This window comes from Eumetopias jubatus, unplaced genomic scaffold, assembly GCF_037043125.1.
Source record: "Eumetopias jubatus isolate StellerSeaLion01/CBP00866 unplaced genomic scaffold, mEumJub1_p1.0 scaffold_10, whole genome shotgun sequence".
NCBI lineage: Eukaryota > Metazoa > Chordata > Mammalia > Carnivora > Otariidae > Eumetopias > Eumetopias jubatus.
Genome location: NW_028274816.1, coordinates 103,252,037 through 103,274,731, shown reverse-complemented (window position 1 = coordinate 103,274,731; position 22,695 = coordinate 103,252,037). Strand labels below are relative to the sequence as shown.

General features: G+C 39.3%; 1 protein-coding gene across 3 annotated transcripts; it reads right to left on the bottom strand.

Annotated features, from left to right (window-relative positions):
• Positions 1 to 902: 902 nt before the first annotated feature.
• SMARCE1 (SWI/SNF related BAF chromatin remodeling complex subunit E1) lies at positions 903 to 22,383 on the bottom strand. Of its 3 annotated transcripts, none has more exons than XM_088028279.1 (11): positions 21,580 to 22,380; positions 19,540 to 19,591; positions 19,326 to 19,369; positions 16,199 to 16,366; positions 11,211 to 11,291; positions 10,185 to 10,316; positions 9,752 to 9,923; positions 5,871 to 6,043; positions 5,235 to 5,336; positions 4,177 to 4,384; positions 903 to 2,181 (listed from the first exon to the last, which is right to left on the bottom strand). In XM_088028279.1, the coding sequence occupies exons 2-11, from the start codon at positions 19,544 to 19,546 to the stop codon at positions 1,973 to 1,975; spliced, it is 1,296 nt and encodes a 431-aa protein (XP_087884405.1). In that variant the 5' UTR covers positions 19,547 to 19,591; positions 21,580 to 22,380; the 3' UTR covers positions 903 to 1,972. The 3 variants fall into 3 exon arrangements, with proteins under 3 accessions (XP_087884405.1, XP_027945639.1, XP_087884406.1); XM_028089838.2 differs by having other exon boundaries at positions 16,262 to 16,366; positions 21,580 to 22,377; XM_088028280.1 differs by having other exon boundaries at positions 2,081 to 2,181; positions 4,131 to 4,384; positions 21,580 to 22,383.
• Between the last annotated feature and the right edge of the window lie 312 nt (positions 22,384 to 22,695).

Below are 22,695 nucleotides of genomic sequence, written 5' to 3'. Positions count from 1 at the left end.
AGATCACTCTGACACGGAGGAATTTTAATTCAATCTTCCCTGCCCTGCGGTTAAAAGCGGTCAAATCATATCTGATTAAATTCATTCTCCAGTCAATTGCCCTAGCATGCTGTGGGCAGGCTGAGCAGAGATGTGCTTGTTTTCCAGTGCCCTCTCCAAACCGGCAAAGGTGCCACTTCCATCATCTTAGGGACTTCAATACCGCGGTAAATGACCCGGTCTTGCTCTGTACTCTTTCCACACTTGTATTTAACCACTTCTCCGCCCCGTTTTGACAGAGGGAATGCACCAACGAAGCTATCCGATTCGTTGGGCAGCTGGTGAAAGTCCTTAGCCCTACAGCGTCCGACACCTAGAAACTGAACGGTTAGTTCAACTCACAAACAGGAGAAAGATCCCATGTGCTGTTTAGAAACACAGAGATGGAGGGTTGTTTCCACCGTCTCAAGCTTCCTTTCCTCCTCATTTTCAGGGTTCTGAACAAGTGCAGTCAGCCATAGTCACTGTGCGCTGTCAGCTCAAGTTCAACAGCAGTGAATCATAAAAAAGTCACTGTAAATTAAGTCATGCCCGTGTGAAGTTTTCTGCATGTAAGTGGAGGACTTACGTTTATTTACTTAACCATTTTTCAAAGGTAATTTAAATGTAGAAACGTATTTCCTTTTACTTTTGGAGTCAAAGGCCAACCTTTACATGTGACATGACTATAAGGAAACTGATTTTCACAAACCTCTTGTACAAATGAACTTAATACCGTAGTTTACAGACATTGTTGGGTGAGCCAAGGGCCCTGAGGACGCAAGTTTGTAATGGCTGTGGGGGCCCACTCCCTGCTGTCACTGCATTACAGTAACGAAAGGATACACTTGCTTTGCATAAAAATAGTGATAAAAACACAGACACACTTTTTTCCACTTATTTATTACATTTGGACCTTTAAGAAACATATACCATCAGATATACCACTATTTAATAAAAATCTATTCTAGTTTTTGGGAAGCATACGTGTCACAAACTATCTTGCTTTTAGTCTCCAAGACTTTACGAAGAGTTTATCAAAAAGGTAGGCTCTGATCTATGGGATCCTGAGCCTTGAGGTTTTGAGTTTTGATTATTGAAGAAAATTTCACATGGACGAACCGAATTCCCAGCTGTTTTCCTCCCGGAATGGGCTCATCGTTTTGAAGTTGTCTAGTCCACTGCAAGAATATTCAATTCCTTAAGCTTTGTGACCTATTCTGTCTTTGGAAAACTTGGTAAAAAAGTAACTTTCTTTTTCTGTACAGTAAGGATGAATTTATCAGAACACACCCAATATGAATTACAACAAAAAGCAGTATACATAATGTGTATGTGCCATGTTCATTTTAATGACTACTTCATAAGCTGGTAACTACTTGAACAATGGAGATTATTTCTGGATCAATACGATCCAAGCTTAGTTGTAGTCAATCCTTAACACAACTCTTGGTATCCGACACTGATTAAAAATAAAAAAGGGTAAATGAACAAATACATACTCACACATGATTACGTTTTCAAGAAACTACTCTTTGTGGAAGTATACAGGAAAGGGGACTTTCGGGAAGCTGTTGATGGGGACTGGGAGGTTTAAAGCTATGGCTTTGGTAAGCACCCCAGTGAGCTGTAGGAAGGCATTTGTAAGAGTAAATTGTGCAGCATCAAAGGATAACTCTCTAAAAGAGGTGGGCGTTTTCTCGATTAATTTAAATTCTGAGGCTTTCAGGAGTTGAGGGCTAGGAATAAGATCCAAAGAAAAGAACATCTTCACAAAGGCTTAAGAAAGGGGACTGTGCCATTTGGCTTGTGATGCTAAATGGTCCAAAAGCCTTTGGTGGTGCGATATGGACAAGAAAGATATTAATACACAAACCACATAACACCATTAAAACTCAAAAAACATTTTTTTTCATTTAAAAAAGTATTTAGAACACATAAAACAAGGCAACATTTATTCTTTCTTCTCGTCTTCCGGTGTGGGGTCTGTGGGTGGCTCCTCCACTGTGGCACTGTTGCTCTCGGAGCCGGTGTTACTGTCACTGGTCCCCTCCTCAGCCATACTGTCCACCCCCTCCTGCCCGCTCTCCTTGTCCTCAGGAGTAGACGTGCCTTCTTCACCATTCTGTTGGCTTTCCGTCGCTTCTTCAAGGTGTGTCTCCTCTGTAATCACACATGTGTCACTGTCAGTTCCAAGACACAGGTTCACAAGTTTATTCTAATTATGCTGACTGTCTCGAGCCATGCGGTCCCTCACAACAGCCCACGCACTGCGGGTGACATTAAGCACTGGGACGAGCCAGCGTGACTGAGGAACTGTTAGCACCTTGGAAACAATTCATGAATTGGTCTGAAGATCTACTTCTTAGCTGTAAATTTACAAAAGCTAAATACAGATCAAGTATTTCTGATGAAAATTTAGCTTCTAAATTTAGATTGCTACAGGTATAAAACACACAGCAGATTTTGAAGACAGTATGAAAAAAATGTAAAAAATTAATACTTAAAAATGCTGATTACATGTTGAGATATTGTTTAAGATATACTGGGTTAAATAAATAAATATGTTACTAATACTAATTCATTTGTTCTTTACTTAAAAAATGTTAGAAAATTTACAATTACACAGTGACTTACACTTTATTTCTATTGGACAATGCTGTTCTGTGCTTTGGATTTAATTAGTGAGAAAGCAGGTATGGAAATGATATGAGGGCGATATTTTACGTACTTTGTTAAATGTCATGCTGGGCTGTTTTCTGTAAGAAATTAATAAGAGCATGAGGTTTTCGCTCTAATAGTCTCAATTTTGTTTTTTCAACTTCAGCTAAATGGATAAAATCTGAGTAAAGACCCATAGGCATGCTCTACTTATAAATGAGAGAACAGAGGCAAAGGACAGAGTGTTCTGTCTAGTTGCAAAATGAGCAAAGAATCATACTCCATACCCTAATTCTCAAGCTCCTGCTTTAACCACAAAAATGTACTCATGCTCCAAATTTGTTAAGATAAAAAATATGTTCACACAAAACAGAAAAAGGGTCAGATAATGAAACTTAAAATCTGACTATCTGAAATGCTAATCTGAATTAAATTTTGTAGTAACATCTGGTAAAGCAATCTATATTCAATTAAATGTTTTCCTGATGTCAAATCAGAAGTTGTCAGTTGAATGCCAAGTACAACTACTGTCCCTCCCCCTTCTTGCAGTGATGGTCCAGGGAGCCTTTGGCTATATTTCCTATAACACTTTTAACTTACTCCTGTTTACATAGGGCACTGGGCAGGGTCAAAATAGTGCCAGAAGGTGAGGTGATCTCAAAATTTCAAGTAATCAATTTAATCGGTATTTTATGAAAGTTTTCCATGTTACTCTGTGCCTTGAAGAATGCTTTTAATCGGGAAAACCAGTATGCTTGGAAATAAGAACTTCTCTTGGATAGGGTCAACAAACCTTTTCCATAAAGACTAGATAGTAAATATTTTGGGTTTTGTGGCATCTCTGCAACGACTCAACTATACTGTGGTAGCCCCAAAGCAGCCACAGATAATACGTCAACACACAGGTAAGGCTGTGTTCCAACAAAACTTTATTTACAAAAACAGGTGGCAGGACAGGATTTGGCCTGCAGGTTTTACTTGCCCAACCCTGTCCTAGGACACCAGAGATGCTTGATCCTAAAAGCAACAACCACATACTACATTTAGCAATAAAGGTTAAAACACTTGAGCGCCAAAACCACGTCAAAACCGTAAGTTTTTTTATGTACATTTCCTTATTTGTCCTCCGGAACTCACTCTCAGAGGCCGGTACTAGAGTATCTACAAGTGAGGAAACAGATTAAGTAATTTATGCAGTCATATGCTAGCAAGTGGTGAAAGAGTATTAGAGCCAGATCTGTCTGACTCCAGGGCCAATATCCTCAACCATTCCTATCATTATACTTTATATGCCTAACCTGGAAAATGACATGACTCAATCGGACAAATAACCAAGACCTCAAATAGCCACACTGAAGACCAATGCCCCACTGCTGTTTTGTATGGACATCAACATTTTATGTGAATCTACTACAGAGGCTGGGATTTGGAAGGAAACGTGTAGATCATACAGAGACTCGCCGCTGACGCTGACTTTGCGGTGAACAGGCAGGGTACCTGTCTCCATCGGGAGGCTCTCGTCCTTCTTCTCCTCGCTCTTACTAGCAGCTTGCTCTTCCTCAGGAACCATGCTGCTCTGACTGCGTTCAGCTTGCTCCGCGGCTTCTTTCTCTCTTTCCTCCTGCCTTTTTCGAGCCTGTTCCTCTGCCTGTGCAATTTCAGCGGCAATTTTTTCCATATCCACTTCTACTTTCAAACCGCACAACTAGTAGTCAGAAAGGAAGAAAACTCTCTTAGTAATGTTCTTTTCTTATGATCTTTGAACCAGAGAAATTATTTCAAAAGTGGGTTTTCTTGGCTATGAACTATATACATATATGTGGGAGGGAAAAAACAACGTGGTTCTAGGTCTTCTCTGAAACTCCCATGTCTACAGGAAAAGAAAGTTGCTCTAGTAGCCACGTAACACCAAGTGCTGCGGAATGGGCGGTGAGGCAATGCTGAAAGCACTGGATTTATACAGAAGGCTTCCAGTGCCTATTTCAAGCTACCAAACACGAGATTTACTTGTTTTAATACAAAGTGTATACTATAAGCTACATTTAATGAATACATCTCAATAAAATGGAAACTCATGACTGCATGAGTTTAAATTAAAACACCCAGGGATTCTAGGGTCTACAGGCCTAGTACATGTGTGGATACTATCTGATATCTTTCTTTTTTTTTTTTTAAGATTCCATTTATTTATCTGACAGAGAGACAGCGAGAGAGGGAACACAAGCAGGGGGAGTGGGAGAGGGAGAAGCAGGCTCCCCACCGAGCAGGGAGCCCGATGCAGGGCTCGATCCCAGGACCCTGAGATCATGACCCGAGCCGAAGGCAGACGCTTAATGACTCAGCCACCCAGGCGCCCCACTATATGGTATCTTAAACCTACTGAAATTCTGCCAGAAAATGGGAATAATTTCATAAAGCAAAGACCTTACCATTAGAGCAAAGTTCACTGTTTCAAAGTGAACAACATTCAATAAAAACACTATTTTGGAGAAAGGAATGAGAAAGAAGTAACAGTCACGGTGATAAAAAGTACAGTGAACACATTAAATTGATACCCTTTTAAGTTCATTGTTAAATGAATCTGTGCTTTCCAGGAATTTCCTCTTCTTTTCCTGGTGTCGCTCCTCTATTTGAAGAAGTTCAGCTTCTAGTTTTCGCTGAAAGACATATGATCAGGCTTTAGTATTACTGAATTATTTTCTTGAAAGCAATGTCAAACAGAAAGTACGTCTCATTTTTTAATGATCCATGCTTTCTCACAGCATGACAAAGGTTCTGAATTTTTAAATTAAATCATTTATTGCACAATGTGTCTAGCTAAGATTTTAAAAACATAAAATGCAGCATAGAGGAGTAACTACAATTAACAAGTGTATGTTAAAGAATACTGTTTCAGGCCTGAGCAATTTCTTCAGAAAAAAATATTTAGTTAAGTAGTAAAGGTTGAGAAGATGTCTTAAAATTCTTAATGCACAAACTTCACATCACAAGAGTCTGTATTACAGTTTTAATGACAAACTTATTAAATCTCTGGGAAACCTCCACTTCTTCAAGCCTCTTCCCTGAATCAGGAACAGGTTAGACTGAACACAGAAATATTCAGCTTGAACACTGATACATGGTATAGAATCATGCACTGGGGCTCTGTGACATAGGCCCAATTTATTATAACAAATGCTTTGTGACTTTACCTGATGAACCATTAAGGACTGGACCTGTCGTTTGAGGACCTGCATTCTAGCTGTTGTGACAACTGAACGGACGTCTGGCACCACACTCTCACTAAGGATTTCACTGATGAGGCGGTGGTTTCTCTGGAAACGGGCAGTGGCTGTATGCTTCATTGAAAAGCCATCATCATAATCTGGAATAAACAAGATGTCTGGAAATGAAGTCACCAGTAACATAAACAGGAGAGACTAACAATATTAACACCTAAACACCAGGAAGCCGTGGCCCTCACTGGTCTAAAAAGGGGGCCCTTTCCTGCTCAGCGAGGAGTCTGCTTCTCCCTCTGCCCCCCCCCCATGCTCTCTCTCTCTCAAATAAATAAATAAAATCTTTAAAACAAAAACCCAAGGAGGCCTTAAGGGCATCATGGGGTCACTGGGGCAGCTGACTGATAAAAACCATGGGGAGGACATAATGTGTTCATTGGCCAGGGTACTGGTTATTCTCATGAAATCTTTAAGTGATGATATATGTCTGAGACGGACTTGGCTGAAACACCAATGAGAAAACCATGTGTCTTCTGGTCTGGAAATCCATCAACGGGAAGGCTGCATGTTACAGAAAGACTGCAATGCTGCTGAATGGTTCACTCTCTTGGTAGTAATTTAAGGCATTTATACCTGATGACAACACAGGAATTGGGCAGTGTCTTTGTCACTGTATTACTTTAATACCAAAGTAATGAAAATACCGACTGCAGAGAAAACATTATCTCTAGCAATACTGTGTCCCAGACCACCATATACATTTTATTTGATTAATAAAAACATTAAAGCCCTAAGGTAGTTTTATAGGAAAAGAATGTTTACTACCAAATTTTACTTTTAATTTTTGTCAATCTATACACGTACATAGTTGTCAGTGTGTAAAGATATTATGTTGTTTTCATTCACTCAAGTTCATACACATATAGCATGGATCTGGTTTATATGGTTATTTTGAACAGCTATGCAACAGTGTTTCCTTGACCTCCACCTTTGCTCTATTACCTCCACAGTTTTGGACATATTTGCTAACAATCCATACTATCATTTATTTAATATAGTTACTTAAATTAACTCACTTAAAAAAAAAAAAAAGCTTCCTCTTAAGCAATACTCATTAAAATAAAAGTTTGGGTGCCTGGGTGGCTCAGTTGGTTAAGCATCTGCCTTTGGCTCAGGTCAAGATCCTGGGGTCCTGGGATCAACTCCTACATTGGGCTCCTTGCTCAGTGGGGGGTCTACTTCTCCCTCTCCCTCTGCTCCTCCCCCCCACTGGTGTTCTCTCTCGCTCTCTCAAATAAATAAAAAAATCTTAAAAAAATAAAAATAAAAGTTCCTCTCCGAACCACCTAATCATCTTAGTATCCCACCAGACGTGGAGGGACCCCAGTTTAGGAAACTTTGCTAGAGGCCCAAATTATACTGCTATGTCACAGTTTAGCACCTCCCTTATTATTTGGTAATTAAGTAGTTCCCAAAATGCTCATCATCAAAAACGCCATAGCTACAAACTGTTGTGCAAATTATTTTTTGTCTCCTTTCAAGTAATTTCTTTAGGACATATACTTCTGAAATTAAAATTACTGGAATATAGGATACCATTAAAAAAAATTCTGTGACCTTCCTATTTTTTTAAGGAAGTTTTTCATATTCACACTTGAGATTATACATAGTATATTCATGTTACCTCTATCTAAACTATATATGCTTTTTTGTTTTTTGCTTTCTTCTTTCATTTATATGGCTCCAGTGTTGACCACTGGTAGGGGAAATCAAGTCTTAGCAATCTGGGCTTGTCTTCCCTTACACTTAAGAGTTGTCTGACTTTGGGTGCCTGGGTGGCTCAGTTGGTTAAGCGACTGCCTTCAGCTCAGGTCATGATCCTGGAGTCCCAGGATCGAGTCCCACATTGGGCTCCCTGCTCAGCAGGGTGTCTGCCTCTCCCTCTGACCCTCCTCCCTCTCGTGCTATCTCTCATTCTCTCTCAAATAAATAAATAAAATCTTAAAAAAAAAAAAAGTTGTTACTTTTTGGGGGTGGGCTTATATTTTCTAGTTATTTTCTAATTCACCAGTTCTTTACTTTACCTCATTCTCTAAAATTCCATTTAAAAAACCTTTCACTGTTTTGTGTGGAAACTGCATATGCCTTCTCTAGAATAGCAGCTGGTAGCTACTGCGCTCACAGGGGCCTGCCCTTCTCTTGGACTGACGCTCATCCCCACCTCGCAAACTTTCCTCTTTCTACTCAGTTCTGGGGCGTAAAGTCCAGAAGTCACTCTTATCCTGGCATCTTCATTTTCACCTGTCCTTTCTTACCAGCAGCTTTAAGTTCCTATCTTAAACATACGACGTAATGGGCCAAAGTCTGAGGAACAGAGAAGAGGATCTTCTTTTGAAGACTGTTCCTGAGTGAATCTCTAAAGTCCTGCTCAATGTTCACACTGTCACCTTTCACCTAAAGAAAACTTTAACTGCTTCTACTTGTGGCTTCCATGTTGCTAGTCTTTGTTTATACTCTTCTACTGATCCCTCATCCTTCCAATTATTTGTAGATTGGATCTTCTTCTATTTGTTAGTTCTACATGTTCTTCTTGCATTAATCATCCAATTTGAATAATTTTGGCCTGCGTTTGCTAGCGTGTCCCTAGCACCGCTGATTCTGTTTAACACTTGGTATGGTTTCTATTCCATATTCTATTCTGTTATTTATATTATTCTATTCTATATTTATGAGAATATTTGTCAATATCCCAGTCCATTCTTTTTAAAAACATTTTTTCCCCTCTCCTTTTGGGTATATGTTTATTCATGTTTTTAGGTGGCATTACTGCTTCCTCTCTCCATTAAAGTTCTTACAAGCCTCCTCTTTGTTATCCCTACTCTGAAATGGGATCCTTAATTATTTTCTTTTTTTCTTTTTTTTTTTTATAATTTGTGGTCTTTTTTTTTTAAGATTTTATTTATTTATTTGAGAGAGGGAATGAGAGATAGAGAGCATGAGAGGGAAGAGGGTCAGAGGGAGAAGCAGACTCCCTGCCAAGCAGGGAGCCCGATGTGGGACTCGATCCCGGGACTCCAGGATCATGACCTGAGCCGAAGGCAGTCACTTAACCGACTGAGCCACCCAGGCGCCCTCCTTAATTATTTTCTTGATGTTTTTGTTGCTTGTAGCTAGAGCTTCTAGCCTTTTCCACATCATAGCAGCACATGAGAAAATGTTACCTGTAAGGCAGGTGTGGTTCATGGAGGAGTACGCTCCCCAAAGCAGGGGGCTAGCTCTGAGGTTCCTTACAGCTTTAGGCCCTGCCTGGCTGTAGAGACCAGGCGTGTAATCTGTACACCTGCAAACTAGTCGCGGATGCCAATCAGGAACCTCCCCTATTTGTATGTATGTATAAAGTGTGCATGTGTGCATCCTTGTGTGTTATCATGAGCTACGTTGGATTTCTGAATTAACTGGAAAACAATTCCATAATGCTTCTACCCACTCATTAACTTTCTCTCTTAAGAGCCTTTAATTCAGCAAGTTTAAGGAACCAATAGGAAAACAGGATGTAACTAGAAGGCATTTAGCTTTTTAAAAGTAGTTGAGGCAAAATTCTGATTGTGACTCAAAAACCTTTCCTACATTCTGAGTATATTCTCATAAACCATAAATAGTTTTTGCTATCTCTGCACTAACAAGGATATATCATTTTCTTATGGGAAATTCATATACAGATCTTAAGATAATCAAAATATTAAAATGGCACTTAAATATGTTTTGTTTTCCATTTAGGATAGGAAATAAACTTAAGAGACTGATCGTACTTCAGTTCTCAGAGAATGCATTAAACAAAACCCCATTTTTTTTACCGTCTGGATCTTCAGCAGGCTGAATGCTCATGTACGGTTCTCCTTTCTCCATGCGAGACTGTCTCTGTCGACTTTCTTCCTCTAAAGCAGCTTCTGCACGACTTTTTGCATTTATGTAAGCAAGGTATGCGGGGGAATTATGATAGGCCTTCATAGATTCATTGTACTCTATCTGAAATTCAAATGTTTTTCAGTTTTAAAATTAACATATTGCAGGTTATACAAATATCTTTATCTCATTTGAATATCAAAAGATGTAATTATCTTCTTTCTACAGACAAGGAAGCTGAAGTGTAGAGAAATTAAGTGACTTGAGCCAGCACAGAGAAACAGTACAGCCTCAGCTCATTAGATCTTTTGTTTCTTTAATAAAAAACAAGCAAATGTTTATGCATTTTATACTGTCTCCAACCCACTGTGGTCCCCATTCTACCTTTTCTGCTTCGTATTCATTTAAATATTCTTGTTTTTCTTCATCAGTGAGATCTCGCCACATGCCACCAATAATCTTGCCAATCTCCCACAACTTTAGGTCAGGGTTGGAAGCTTTTACTTGGTCCCAGACCTTAAAAAGGAAACATGAAATTTCAGTATGGATGCCTAAAAATACAGACCTTTAAAAATACTTTTTAATATACAAATTTTTAAACATAAACAAAAGCAGAAGGAATAGTATCAAATCCCTATGTTCTCATCAGCCCACTGCAACAATTATCAATAGCTGGCCAATCTCATTTCCTCTGCTGGATTAATCCATGGCAGATCTCAAGACATCTCCAATCAGTGTTGACAGTTAAGATGAGCTAACCCAGTAACATAGTCTCTGTCTCTCTAAAAGTTCAGAGAATTTAGAAGGAAAGTGGTTAATCTGCATAACACAACAGACCATATCATCAAATACATGTATAATAATCGTGACCAAAAATTTCTAAATAGTGGTGAAAATAGCTAAATGCTCTTGCTATTAATAAAGATATTGGCTCTATTTGTTACTTTAAGAGAATACAGGTTCATCACTAAACCAAACCACGAGGGAAAATTTAAGAAGTATGAAGAAAATGAAAATTACCATAAGCTTACTGTGTAGAGATAACCACTGCCTTCTAGGCCTTTTTTTTCTTCAAACTAACCTACTGTTACTATTGTTTTTATAAAAAATAAGATCCTAATACATGTAGTCCTATATGCCTTTTCTCACTTCACATTTTTCTCATGTCACTGAATTTCTCCAAAGGGCTACGTATCACTGTCCTATGGATTTAAGCCATTTATTTAATCATGTTCCTCTTGCTGGATTTTAGTTCCGGAATTCTAAAATCAGAACTAAGTTCTTTAAAAACTGCAATTCCTTATCCTTTCCTCTGACTATGCACAGAAATGCTGGCTAAGCCATTACGAAATCTGATGTAGAGCAAAGCAGCAAAGAAAGTCCTTACTCCCTCTGGCCTCCAGCACCTACCTTTCTGCTGTACCTCATGTAGGGCATCAGCGGCTTATCTGGTGGCTTTGGGGGTTTTGGAATCGTAATACCAGAGGATGCCTACAAAAGAGTTAAATACATTCATTATTCAATTGCAAGTAGTTCACCAGCAAAATGAAAAGAGAGTCCCTTAAAAAATTCTAATGCGCCTTTCTTCTACTCGTCCATGGATACAAGATTCTTATATTTTCTCCACTGAAAATAGCTACCACTGCAAATTCAGAAATGTTCACATCAAAAGAAAATAAAGAAAATGACTTTAGGCACATAATTTTAAAATATTTTACTTAGCAGTTTTCTGATAACTGCTTTGACAACCTGGCTGTAAGAACAAATAAAGTATTATGTAATAATCCATACATCGAAAATATATGGTTACATGTCACATGTCTCAAGTTTAGGACATAACCTAGCACCCTTTTATTGTGCTTAATTTACCATTACACATACAGTCAACACTTGATTATCTGCCCGAGTCTGGGCTCCTTCAGCACTTACCACTCTCACACTGTCTGCGAGGGACCTTGTATCTACTTGCACTATTTCAGGAACGCACTGCGCCCAAAAACTACCTTCTAGGTTCAAAACAGAAAACAAAAAACCTTATTTCCTTTATCAGGACTAGAGATTTTATTTTTCTTAAGGCTCTAGGTCCATATCTAGTGGCTTTCTATAAAGGGGATCAAAAAGTATAACTAAAGTCATGCCTTTTTTGTCCTTAGTCCTAATAATAATGTAGGAGTGAACAAGTTTACCAAGGACAGAGAAATGGCAGACACAGGGCCCAGTTAGATTATTTTTGAGGCCTTATATTGATTAAAAATTTTTGGTTTTGCGCAGAGAAAGAAAAATGAAAACAAAAGGAGGAAAGACTAAAAGTATTTCTTAAAAAGGTTAAAAAAAAAAGCAGGATAGAGAGGGAAAAAAGGTAAAGAAAAAGATGAGAGACTGTTTCTTTCTATGGGCTAATATCTAGATAAGAGATACCAGATAGCGTCTAGTGGGCACCCCAGATAACTCCAATCCATGAGCGCCTACTTTTGAGCTTAGCTTCATCTTAACATATATGACTACATTTGACCAAGGACCCAGAATAAATTAATCATGGCTGAATCACATTTATTTCCCCCCAATTTCTAGGAGACAATGGATATTGGTTCTTCTTGCCAGGCTAGGGGGAAGAAGTGCTGGCTTCACTCTATCAAAAGACAGGGACTGGCAAATCCTTATAAGGAGACTAAGAGATATTTTGTTCCCTTGCCCTTCAGTTGCTGCTGTGATAAAACCCTGGACAAATGCCTCCTTTCTGGGTTGGGACACCAATTATAACCTTATTTTTTATCCAAGGGCTCAGAGATTAGTGTGTCTGCCCCATTCCACTGCTTTCAAACAATGCTTCCTCCTCCTATGCGAGGGTCCTCCTCCGTCCCTATGTACTTTCAGTAACTCTGCTTCTTCATACATGAAATTGTTAGAAAGCGTTATCACCTTTGAAACAGTATTTCCGCTCTTCTTTCCACTCCTCCCATACATTCATACCATACCTCATGCTGGTGCCCATGCAGACCCTGTTTTGTTTTTTTAGCCAGCATTGGGCAACGGAGTGAGATAAGCCACAAGGGATAGACACTGTCAACAGCAATGGTATGAACAGCCAATAAGAGGAAGATCTGTCTCAAGGTCCGCAGCTCCTTCAAGGAGGGTTAAGCTTACATCATCGTTCAGAGCAAGATACACAAAGGTCTGGTTTTTCATATGTAAAGTTATTAGAAAGCATTTCCAACTTATATCCAACACAAACCTTCAGAATTCCATGAAGTGGGTTACAAATAAGTTGGAATTGTGCCAATAACTGAAGTTGTTCAATTACAATCACCACTAACAAATTTTCTTTAAAGAGATAAAGAACTCTAAAATGTTTATGTTTAAATACATTGAATTAAAACACTTCAAAAACAAATCATAGTAATATATGCTGACTACTTTTCAAAGAACCACATTTGATAACATTAATGGATTTGCTTATTCCTCCTCCTTTCTTCCAAAGCAAAGTACCCAAATTGTCTACATACTGAGGCTATATTTTCATTATTTGAATGAAATGAGGCTGTATTTCATTGACTAGTCAATTTATAAATACAAACAAAATAAAACCCAAAACAATAACCACAAAGTTAAATTCTAGCTGGTTTTCAGGACACTAAAGATTCATAATCACTAAACATCCCCAATTTATTTACCATCTCAGCAGACATCTTTCTACAATGTCTTAAACATTACTCCTTACAAAAAAAAAAAAAGGCAGTTTGCACTGAAAACACTTTAACCTTATTTTGATGAGTCCATCAGAAACAACCCCTGCTTCCTGTACTCCTCGCGCTTGAGGAATGAGAGCTGCTGGTCCCTTTCCTAAACGGCCCAGTGGTTATGCCTTTGGAGGGAATGTTTCCTTTCTTAGCAGTTTCTTTCCTTGTTTCTATCAGGAAAGCTACCGCTAGCAGTGACTGTCCCTCTTTACAATTTTCCGCTTCTAACTGGCAATGAGTTGGAGGGAGCGTAAGTAACTATGCTTAGCTAAGTTAAAACTGTGCTTATGTAAGAGTAATTCCTGGGACTCGCCTATGAATAAAGATCATGATTTTGTGAAATTTATTTTGGCCACTCAAAAGATATTGTTCTTGTTTCTTCCAATTTTCTGCTTTCTCTGGTAGAGTTTTCTTCTAGAATGGAATTTCCATTACAGCACAGAAATAAGCCATTTTTAACGTTTTGTCTCAAACTGTTTTCATACCTGTACTTAAGAAAATGTTAACCACCATCGGAAAGGACTGACTAGGAATGAATTCCATCTCATAGCTATCGCAGGCACTCCAAAAGGTTTCACCACGCTGTATAAAGTCTCAAAACTATTCAAGTGTACTCGAGTCATGAGGGAAACCAGATGTTCTATAGAGCCTACTGGAAGCTACTTGATAGGGTGTCACAGACCCATTCTTTCAAACCACTGACTTAAGGCTATTTATAAACAATAATACGAAATAGGAGCCAAAAGGAAAAAAAAGGTAACACATCATTGGGGTCATCTTAAAATAAAACACTTTTATAATGGTCAAAATCATACCCCTTAAGTCCTAACAAAGCTTAAGTTAGATATATAAAAAAAAGTTGTGTAAAACTTTAGGCATAACTAATTTTCTTAGCAAATTCGGTGAACTAAAGGTTGAAGGAGCTGGGATTAACAGAGGCTAAAAGCCTTCAGTTTCTAGGCCCCTTCAGGTTAAGTCTAGACAGCAGTTTGATTACACCTCAATCTGGGGCTTGAGAGGACAATAATACCAAGAAAACCACCACAAAGAACCAAAACATCAAATTTTCCACGCCCAACAACCCTCCTGTACTGATCTACCCCTAAGCCAGTGCCCACTCCAAATGCTGGGTTTGAACATTCCCAAAAGGGAATGAGGAGAAACAGATAATTGACTCTGGCCCTGAGACAGTGGGTGACCTTTCCTTTTCCTATTGAATGATCTCTATTAACAGAGAATTCCAACAGATACATCCAAGTTAGGAACAAAATGCTTATACAAACTGAAATACAAATGATTCTAATAATACAGTTATCACCATTTCTATTCCATTAATGTAGATAATCAAGAGCTGACTGTATAGAGCTATTAAAATATAATCATTCTCTTGTTCACTCCTCATGAATAATTTTCTGCATTAACATGAATGATCCAAAATTGATTCTGCTCCTTGTTTAAATTAAAATGTTCTTTATCACTGGATAACCTTGCCACCCATTATACTTGTGAAACACATTTAGGCCAGGGAAAAACACGTACCGATGTACATAAAAATTGTATGCATTGTGAAATGCATACATACACACACTTTGTCAAAATTCTTTTCAAATACCATGAAATATGCATGGCACATAAAACTTGATATGCTTATGAAATACAAATTATGCAGAAACAATGAAAAATTTAGACAAACAAAACCTATCAAGCTAAGCAATATGCTTACCAAGATAGACATATAGTTTGATAGTTACAAGCTTTTTGCTCTAGCTTGACTACAGGGTGAGAGGGCTCTTTTGAAGTCACATTAATTATTTATGAATTATTTATGAATATAGCAAACAAAAACCAAGTATTAAAACAGCCATTCTGGGTTGTATAAATTCTCACCAATGCCACATTCCAATGTATGTAGGTATTTGACTTTTGGATTTATTTTTATTTATTTCTGGTAAATCATTTTTAAATTTATTTCTTTGCTACTTAAGCTTCCTTGAATACAGTTTAAGATGATTCTAAAATAAAAATCTGAAGTATATCACCCAGTTTTGGGTATCTTAGGTTGATCATTTAAATGAAACATCCTCAGTTTCAGAAATCATACCCCTTGTCCTATAGATTATAAATGCACTTTTAGTTGTAGGTATCTAGTTTGGCATGTCAAATTAATTTCATTCAACTTGCATTCTGCAATTCTTTGAAGTTACATTAAACCTTTTTTCTTTTTAACTGGAGAGAAATGAATCTCAGAAAGTCAACTATTAAATCCAAAAGACAAATAATTAGTGTAGCAGTTCAAACTGGTAGGCCAGCCGAAAAAAGCCCAGGTCCATAAGCTGGGCTTTTATTAAGAAACTAAGTTCTTGAGCCTGATGCCAATTACCTTAAATGAAAGATACTCTTTATCTCAAAAAGGGTATTTTAACCATAAGAAATTTTGGGTTGATCTACATATAGTATAAGCAGTAAGTGCCCAGGGCTTTAGCTCTACCAACCACCAAACAGAATGGATTCTTCTTTTCTTCTACATACATATCCAGAACTCACTCTTTTTTTTTTTTTTCCCAGTGTAAGATCGTACAACGAATGTTTAAAATAGTCAAAAAGCCAGGTTAAAAAAATTTTTTTTTAAATGGCTGTGCTGATGATTCAAAAGGACCTAACTCTGGAGGCATTTCTGGTCAAATCCAGTTGTTTGCCGGATGCTGTAATAGTTGATTCTCCTACCGTGACCCGGCTGTTGGTGCCCGGGTTCCCTCCCAGCCTGTAGTTGTTGTAGGCGAGATGACTGTATGGATTGTATCCCACAAACCCTGGTGTGCTGGGCATTTGCTGATGGAAACAAATGAGACAAAAACACGAATGAGAAATGAGCTCAAACGAGGAAAACACAGAAATGAAAAATGATCTGCATATGGCATGCAAAAGCAACCTGAATTTAAACAAGCAATGATGTGTTGTAATTGTTCTTTTTCTTTCATTGAGAAACCAGTCTGCAAGTGGGTTTTTTTTTTCTTTCTTCCCTTTCTTTCTCTTTGCAGGGGGCCAGGCATGTTTGTTGTCAGTGTGTCTGTGCTTGTTTTTTCAGAATAAGCAATGAACTGAAGTGTCTCAAACACTCCGGATTACTTTATGGTCAATAATATGATCTAACAACTTAGCAATAGATGTCTGAGATAGGAAGGCCTGAAATGTGATAAACTAGAAGTCTGAAACGCTTTACATGCAAAACAAAACGTGATTTACTTGACAGTTATGTAGATGCCGCCAATGTATTTATCTATTAGAAACAAATAAAAACAAGAAATGGATCATTTTCAGAGAGAATTTTAAATCATTCTATATAATGTGAGAAATGAAAAGATACTCAAATCAGGAAGCCAGAGTTGTCAGTAGAAAAGAACATATGTGGGATTCAATGGGTGTCACATACATGATTTCAAAACAAAGACTTGTAAGAAATGCATGGATTTCATTTGGGGGTGCTATCTGATTTTTTAAACCCAGTCACTCTTTTTTTTAGGCTTTCTCTTCCATCTCTTCTTTGATCCATCTTCCATAGGTCAATCATGAACACTTTCTGCATTCAGTTTTAATGTGAACTACTTTTCTAGTTGACAGACTTGAACTTTCTTTTTCCATCTAGTTTCTTTATAGCTCTGACCCTTTCAAAACACAACTGCTCACTGCAGCAATGGAATTTTTGGGTTTTGTGAATTATGTGTTGATGTAATCACAAATGGGCTCTTATATAGCAGTGCCCTCATGGTTAATACAATGAGAACCAATGTTCATGAGAATCAAGGTATAATGCATAAAAAGGATGTAGCAAAGAGAAGCCAAAAGTAGGGTATTTTACCTAATGAAACTCAATCAAAACAACTAATTTAATTTTAACATGCAATTAACAGTATTAGTCCTCAATTGTAGAATGTAAAATACACTTAACACATCCCAACCAAGCTGTGGCTGTTATAAGCACAATTTTCTAAAACATGCCGCTGCACATATCCTTAGTGTCCAAAAGAAAGATATTCAAGCAGATATTACATTTGAAACTCTTTAGAAGAGAATTGATCAGTTCTAGTCTGTATAGTTATGAAAGACGCAAATTAGGCATATTTAAGTAGGCAAAACACAGATGAAGTATCAAAGGTACAAGAGAAGTGTATATTACTTGGAGTGGTACATCTGGGTGGTGGTGGTGGTGGTGGTGGTGGTGGTGGTGGTGGTGGTGGTGGTGATGGTAGAAGTAATGGAAAAAAAAAAAAGGAAGGAGGATAATTCATTTAATATCCATTCTGTTGGCTGTCCTAGTCCCTAGTCTTCTGTATTTTATGTGTCAATGTGAAATTACAATAGTACAGAAATAGGATTAAAGAAAGGCCAAAAAAAAAAAATCCCTCTCTATATCTGAGAAGTCATAAGGGGGACACTTGGTTTTTGAACTATTTTTATTATCCCAAAAAAATCAAGTCTGTCTTCCAGAGATTATACACTGTCAGAGGCAGTATGTACGTCAAAACGACATCTTCAAAGGTTGCATAAAGAATGAGAATCACTGTTCAACATGAGGCAATAATGTAAGAAAATTAAGGGAATAAAAAAAAAAATCAAAACTAAAACATTACAGTTGTACCATTTCCAAAACTGAAGTACATGGTTAGCTCTTTGAGGTCAGGAATCTCAATTGTTCAATTCCACCTGTATAGCCACTAGCAGAGTGCCAAGGAGATGGTCCTAAGAGATGTTCTTTGATTTAAGAAAGAAAACAAACCAAACACAGGACTTTAAGATCTACGGGAAGTAACTTTAGAAACTGTATATTACATAAATTGAAATGAGAACATGAGATACAGTATCTCTTTTAAGAAGTATCTTACTAAGGAGAAACAAACTGTTGATAAATAGAACTAAAGCATACATCTGAGGGTTAGTAAGTAAAAGAGCAGTCATCTAGTGGAGAAAAAAATTACACAAGGACCTAATTAGTAGGCTAGCCTGCAATTTAGGGGTAAGGGGTCAGGAAGGAGGGCTAACAGCTGTTAAAGAACTGCTTTTGTAAGCTATGGTCAATGTTAACAGTGTGTTTTTTTTTTTTAAGACAAAAAAAAAAAAACCCAAAACAACAAGGAATCCGTTTCAGTAAGGCCTGAACAGTTCCTGTTATATCTGTTTTGTGGATTGGACGATTATTTTACATGCTGTCCAAGCTGGGCCAGAACTTGCTGGGTGAAAAACCTAGTTCACAAGTATTATTTAGAAACTTGGAAACATATTCAATAGGCAGGATCTGACCCACAGATAATGAAATCCTTACTTAAACAGCTTGAAAAATAAAAATTTACAATGAGTGTTATTATAGAACTGGAAGCTTTATTGTTTGATTTAATATGAAAGTTATATATAAACAAGGACAGAAAAGTGTAACCAGTTGAAGGTTAGGTTTAAAAATAATAACAAATGCCAGAATGAGCATTCACTCAGTATCAACTTTTAAGACTCTTGATAGAGATTATCTAGAAAGAGGTGTTAAACTTATCATTTATTTCCCATTAAAAAAAAGAACTGAGCATAGGAGGTTGGAATTTCAGCAATATGTTTCTTTAAATGTTGGGGGTGGTTCAAGGTAAGATGCAAAGAGTTATTTTATTTAGTAGGAAGTGCTGTTTTTTGGCTGAATTTTTCATCCTGTTGCTGTGATGATTGAGTGACTGTCACTGGAAGACATCTGGGTTTTTGTATCAAGGCCAGACTTGGCTATTACATTAACAAGAAAATTAAAACTTACTGTTGCAGGAGCTGGGGTGGGAGGTGGGGCATAAGATGGTCTTTCTGTTTGAAAGAAAATAAATAACTTCTTGTAAACAACTGAGATATAATACTATGCAACAAAACTACCAATGGTCCTGTTTTGAAGAAAAAAAAATGAGAGTATTTTGGAATTCCCATTTGCTAGGGCATTAGTCTCTTATCAATAGATAAATATAAAAAATGAAACTTACTTGACATTTTGGAAGATTAAGTTCTCAGTTCCTTAAGAATGAATCTGAGACACTAAAATAAAAAAAAGAAAAAAAAAGAAAAAAAAAAGAGAATCAAAACTCAGCAAGCATAAGAGATGTTTTCCTAAAGAATAGGGTAGTTTAATTGGTATTTCTTAGTAAAATTACACTATCTTCTAGTAATCATATCCTTTGCATATTTTACTAAATCCTATAGGTCATTTGGTTCATCAGAATTAAACAACTAAAACCAATTACTGGGGATATTAAAAGTAATATTAGACGTGTACTTTCTAGTTTTTTCTTGCCAATTCCTGCATGGAAAACATTCTGCTAATGCCATGTAAACATTTAATCAAACTGATAAAAATATAATGACTGAGCATAGAATGTGATGTATTATCAGGGCCCACCCCAAAGGCGCCTACCAGATACTAACAGCTCACTGATCAACAGCAGCTCTACCTTCCTCTTAGAATAACAACTTCTATTAAAACAAGGCAGCATTTTATTTCTGGAGGCAGTGCAAAAGGTAACTGGTTGATAATGAGCTTTACATTCTCTTATAGTGGTAAATAGCTTTATATATCCTGGGAATAACTTTTGAGGTCTACCTGAAAAACTTATTAACCCTTCACAGCCCATTTCAAAATATATCTCCTCAATGGAGATTTAGTGATAAATTACTTGGGGAGAACAAATTGCTTCCACCTCTGTACTCCTATCCAATTCACATAAATCTATAATATTGTTCATTATATTATATTATATTATACCTGTTAATATGGCTAAACTGTAGAACAGAGGCCATCTCATTCATTATTGTAGTCCCAGCACCTAGCTCAATTCTTACATTTTGTCTTAGTATTACCAGCTTGGAACAAGAACATAAAGGTGTCAGCTTGTTTCTTACATCAATATACATCACACACAATGCGTACAAAGAGACAAACATTTTAGAAAAAGAGCAAATAACTTCTATGACTACTGGAGTACTTTCATCACACATTATGCGAAGCAAGCATGTGGAAAAGAAGCTTTTGCTTCTATTCTACATTTTAAGGCAATTCCATGGAGCGTAGTCAGAAGACTGTGTGGGAATAAATATTTTTTTCAATGGCCCAACCTGGGTCTCTCCCTTTCCGTAAGGAAGGGGCACAAACCATGGACTCTGGTGCAGATCTCCTTCCTGCTCACATTGCGGGGGGGGGGGGGGGGGAGCTGTCAACAACAAGTAGGCCTTGCTGTGGGGAGCCCTGACAATAAGTGCCAAAGCTCCCTGGTACATCACACTTTATTGTTAATACTTTAAAATTACTGCTCTCGTCTGCTACGATAAATTCTAAGAGTGGGCTTGTACGTTTGTCTGCCACTGGATCCACCCCTGGTGCCTGGCATAAAATACTAGGTATTCGTTGAACACTTTATACGGGGGCAGGCTTATCACTTATCTCGGTTCATGGTCACAACTACCCTACGAGATATGTACTGATACCCTACTTTACACATGAAAAATGGGAGCCTCGGCGAGTTTAAGTAACTTGTCTAAAGCCACACAGCCAGGAAGTGCCAGAGCTGGGTTTCAAACCCAGGCCAAACTGTTTCAGAGCTTCCGCTCTCTACTCGAAGCCACACCGTGAGTCCTCGGTCGCTGCCGAACCAAGGGGAAACCACCTTCCTGGGGGGATGCACCACGGGCTTGGCTTGCCCCAAAGGCTTCCCCGAGGTCGTTTCCTTTAGGTTGTTGTGGAGAATGCACTTCACTAACAACTCCACTGAAGAGGGGAATGCATAGGTGCCTCGACCAATTTCGCGGGGTGAGTGGAAGGGGCAAATCTTGCCGCCGGGGAGGGGCCCCGGAGGGGACTCCCTCCCGAACCCCGCTCCGCTAGGCCTCAAGGAGGCCGCAACCGGCCCCCAGCTCCGGGCCCACGGCCCAGCCTGAACCCCAGCAGCCCCCAGGAACTCGAGGTCCAGCCAAGCCGGGACACCGCGACTCCCCACCTCCCGACGCGCTCGGGCCCAGTCGGAAGCACTCACCCGCGGGCAGAAAAAGCGCCCGCAGCTCCGGCCTCGTTTCCCTTTGTCCCGCGCACGCCCCGCCCCTCGCGTCCGGAGCGTCCGTACTCGCACTTTCCACACTCTTCTTAATTGCTTTCCAGGCCTCACCCGACTCTTTTTAAAAAAATAAACCTCCAGGTGAGGACGCGATGATGCTTCGTCCGGTCAGAGATTTTTTTCAGGCCCCAGACGATCTTCAGAACCCCCCGCGTGTGGGCCCTCTCCAGGCCGGGCGCCGATTCGTCACGGCGAAGTGGGCGGAGGGGCCCGGCGGCGGGAGAGGCCCGGTCGGCCGCGGCGCGGAGCCGGAGCGGCTGCAGGTGGCGTGGCGGGCAGCGCTGGCCTCGGCTTCCACACGCGGGGCCTGAAGACGGCGGGGTCTCTCCGGGTAGAGAGGCCCGGAACCACTGCGGCCGCGCCAGCCAGGCTCCCGCGGCTTCCGCGGGTGGTGGTGGTGGTGGTGGTTTTTCCGGGTTCTTCCTTGCTCTTTCTCTCGGAGCGAGAGTATATACTTCAGCAAGCTGAGGATGGAGGCGAGGACGACTGGGTTCGCGGAGTTTCCGTTCCCACGCGCGCCTCGCGGGGCTTCCTGCCTTAACGGCCAGGCATTAAACCTTGACCAAAAGCAACACGGACCTTTTCAGTTTTTCCAAGCACGCATGTGGTGTAATTGCCAGGTTTCTGAGCCGGGGCCCAGAGATGCAAATCCTCTGGGCCAAGGTTGTGCGCCTTTGCAGCGCGAGGGGTGCCACTAGTCTCTGCCCGGCGCTGCCTTGGCTCATCCCCACTTTCAGCTTAAGCTCATCTGTCCTTCCGGATCCTGCTCAGATTCTCACTGTGGTGCCCTCCTGGAACTCCCCCCCTCGCCCCCCATAGTCCTTCCTCTGAACTCCCACGGTTCTTTGGTAACTTTATTGTACCCTATACCCAATCCATTGTATTGGACTGCGTTTGTTATCTCCAGCGCATTACGTGGGCCTTGAAAGCAAAGGTTCAGTTATCTGCATTGATCATCTTTCTATTGCCAGTCCCTGCTTAGGGCTTGATTCGTTGCTAGATGCTCAATAAATGTGTACTGAGGCAGCTTTCTGGTCT

Bases quoted from the DNA above. Each gene is read 5' to 3' on its own strand.
- SMARCE1 (XM_088028279.1), bottom strand. The intron at 10,317-11,210 runs GTAGGTGCTGGA...TTCCTTTTTAAG, and splicing joins ACATGAGGTACAGCAGAAAG to GTCTGGGACCAAGTAAAAGC. The intron at 2,182-4,176 runs GTACCCTGCCTG...GTGTGATTACAG, and splicing joins GAGCCTCCCGATGGAGACAG to AGGAGACACACCTTGAAGAA.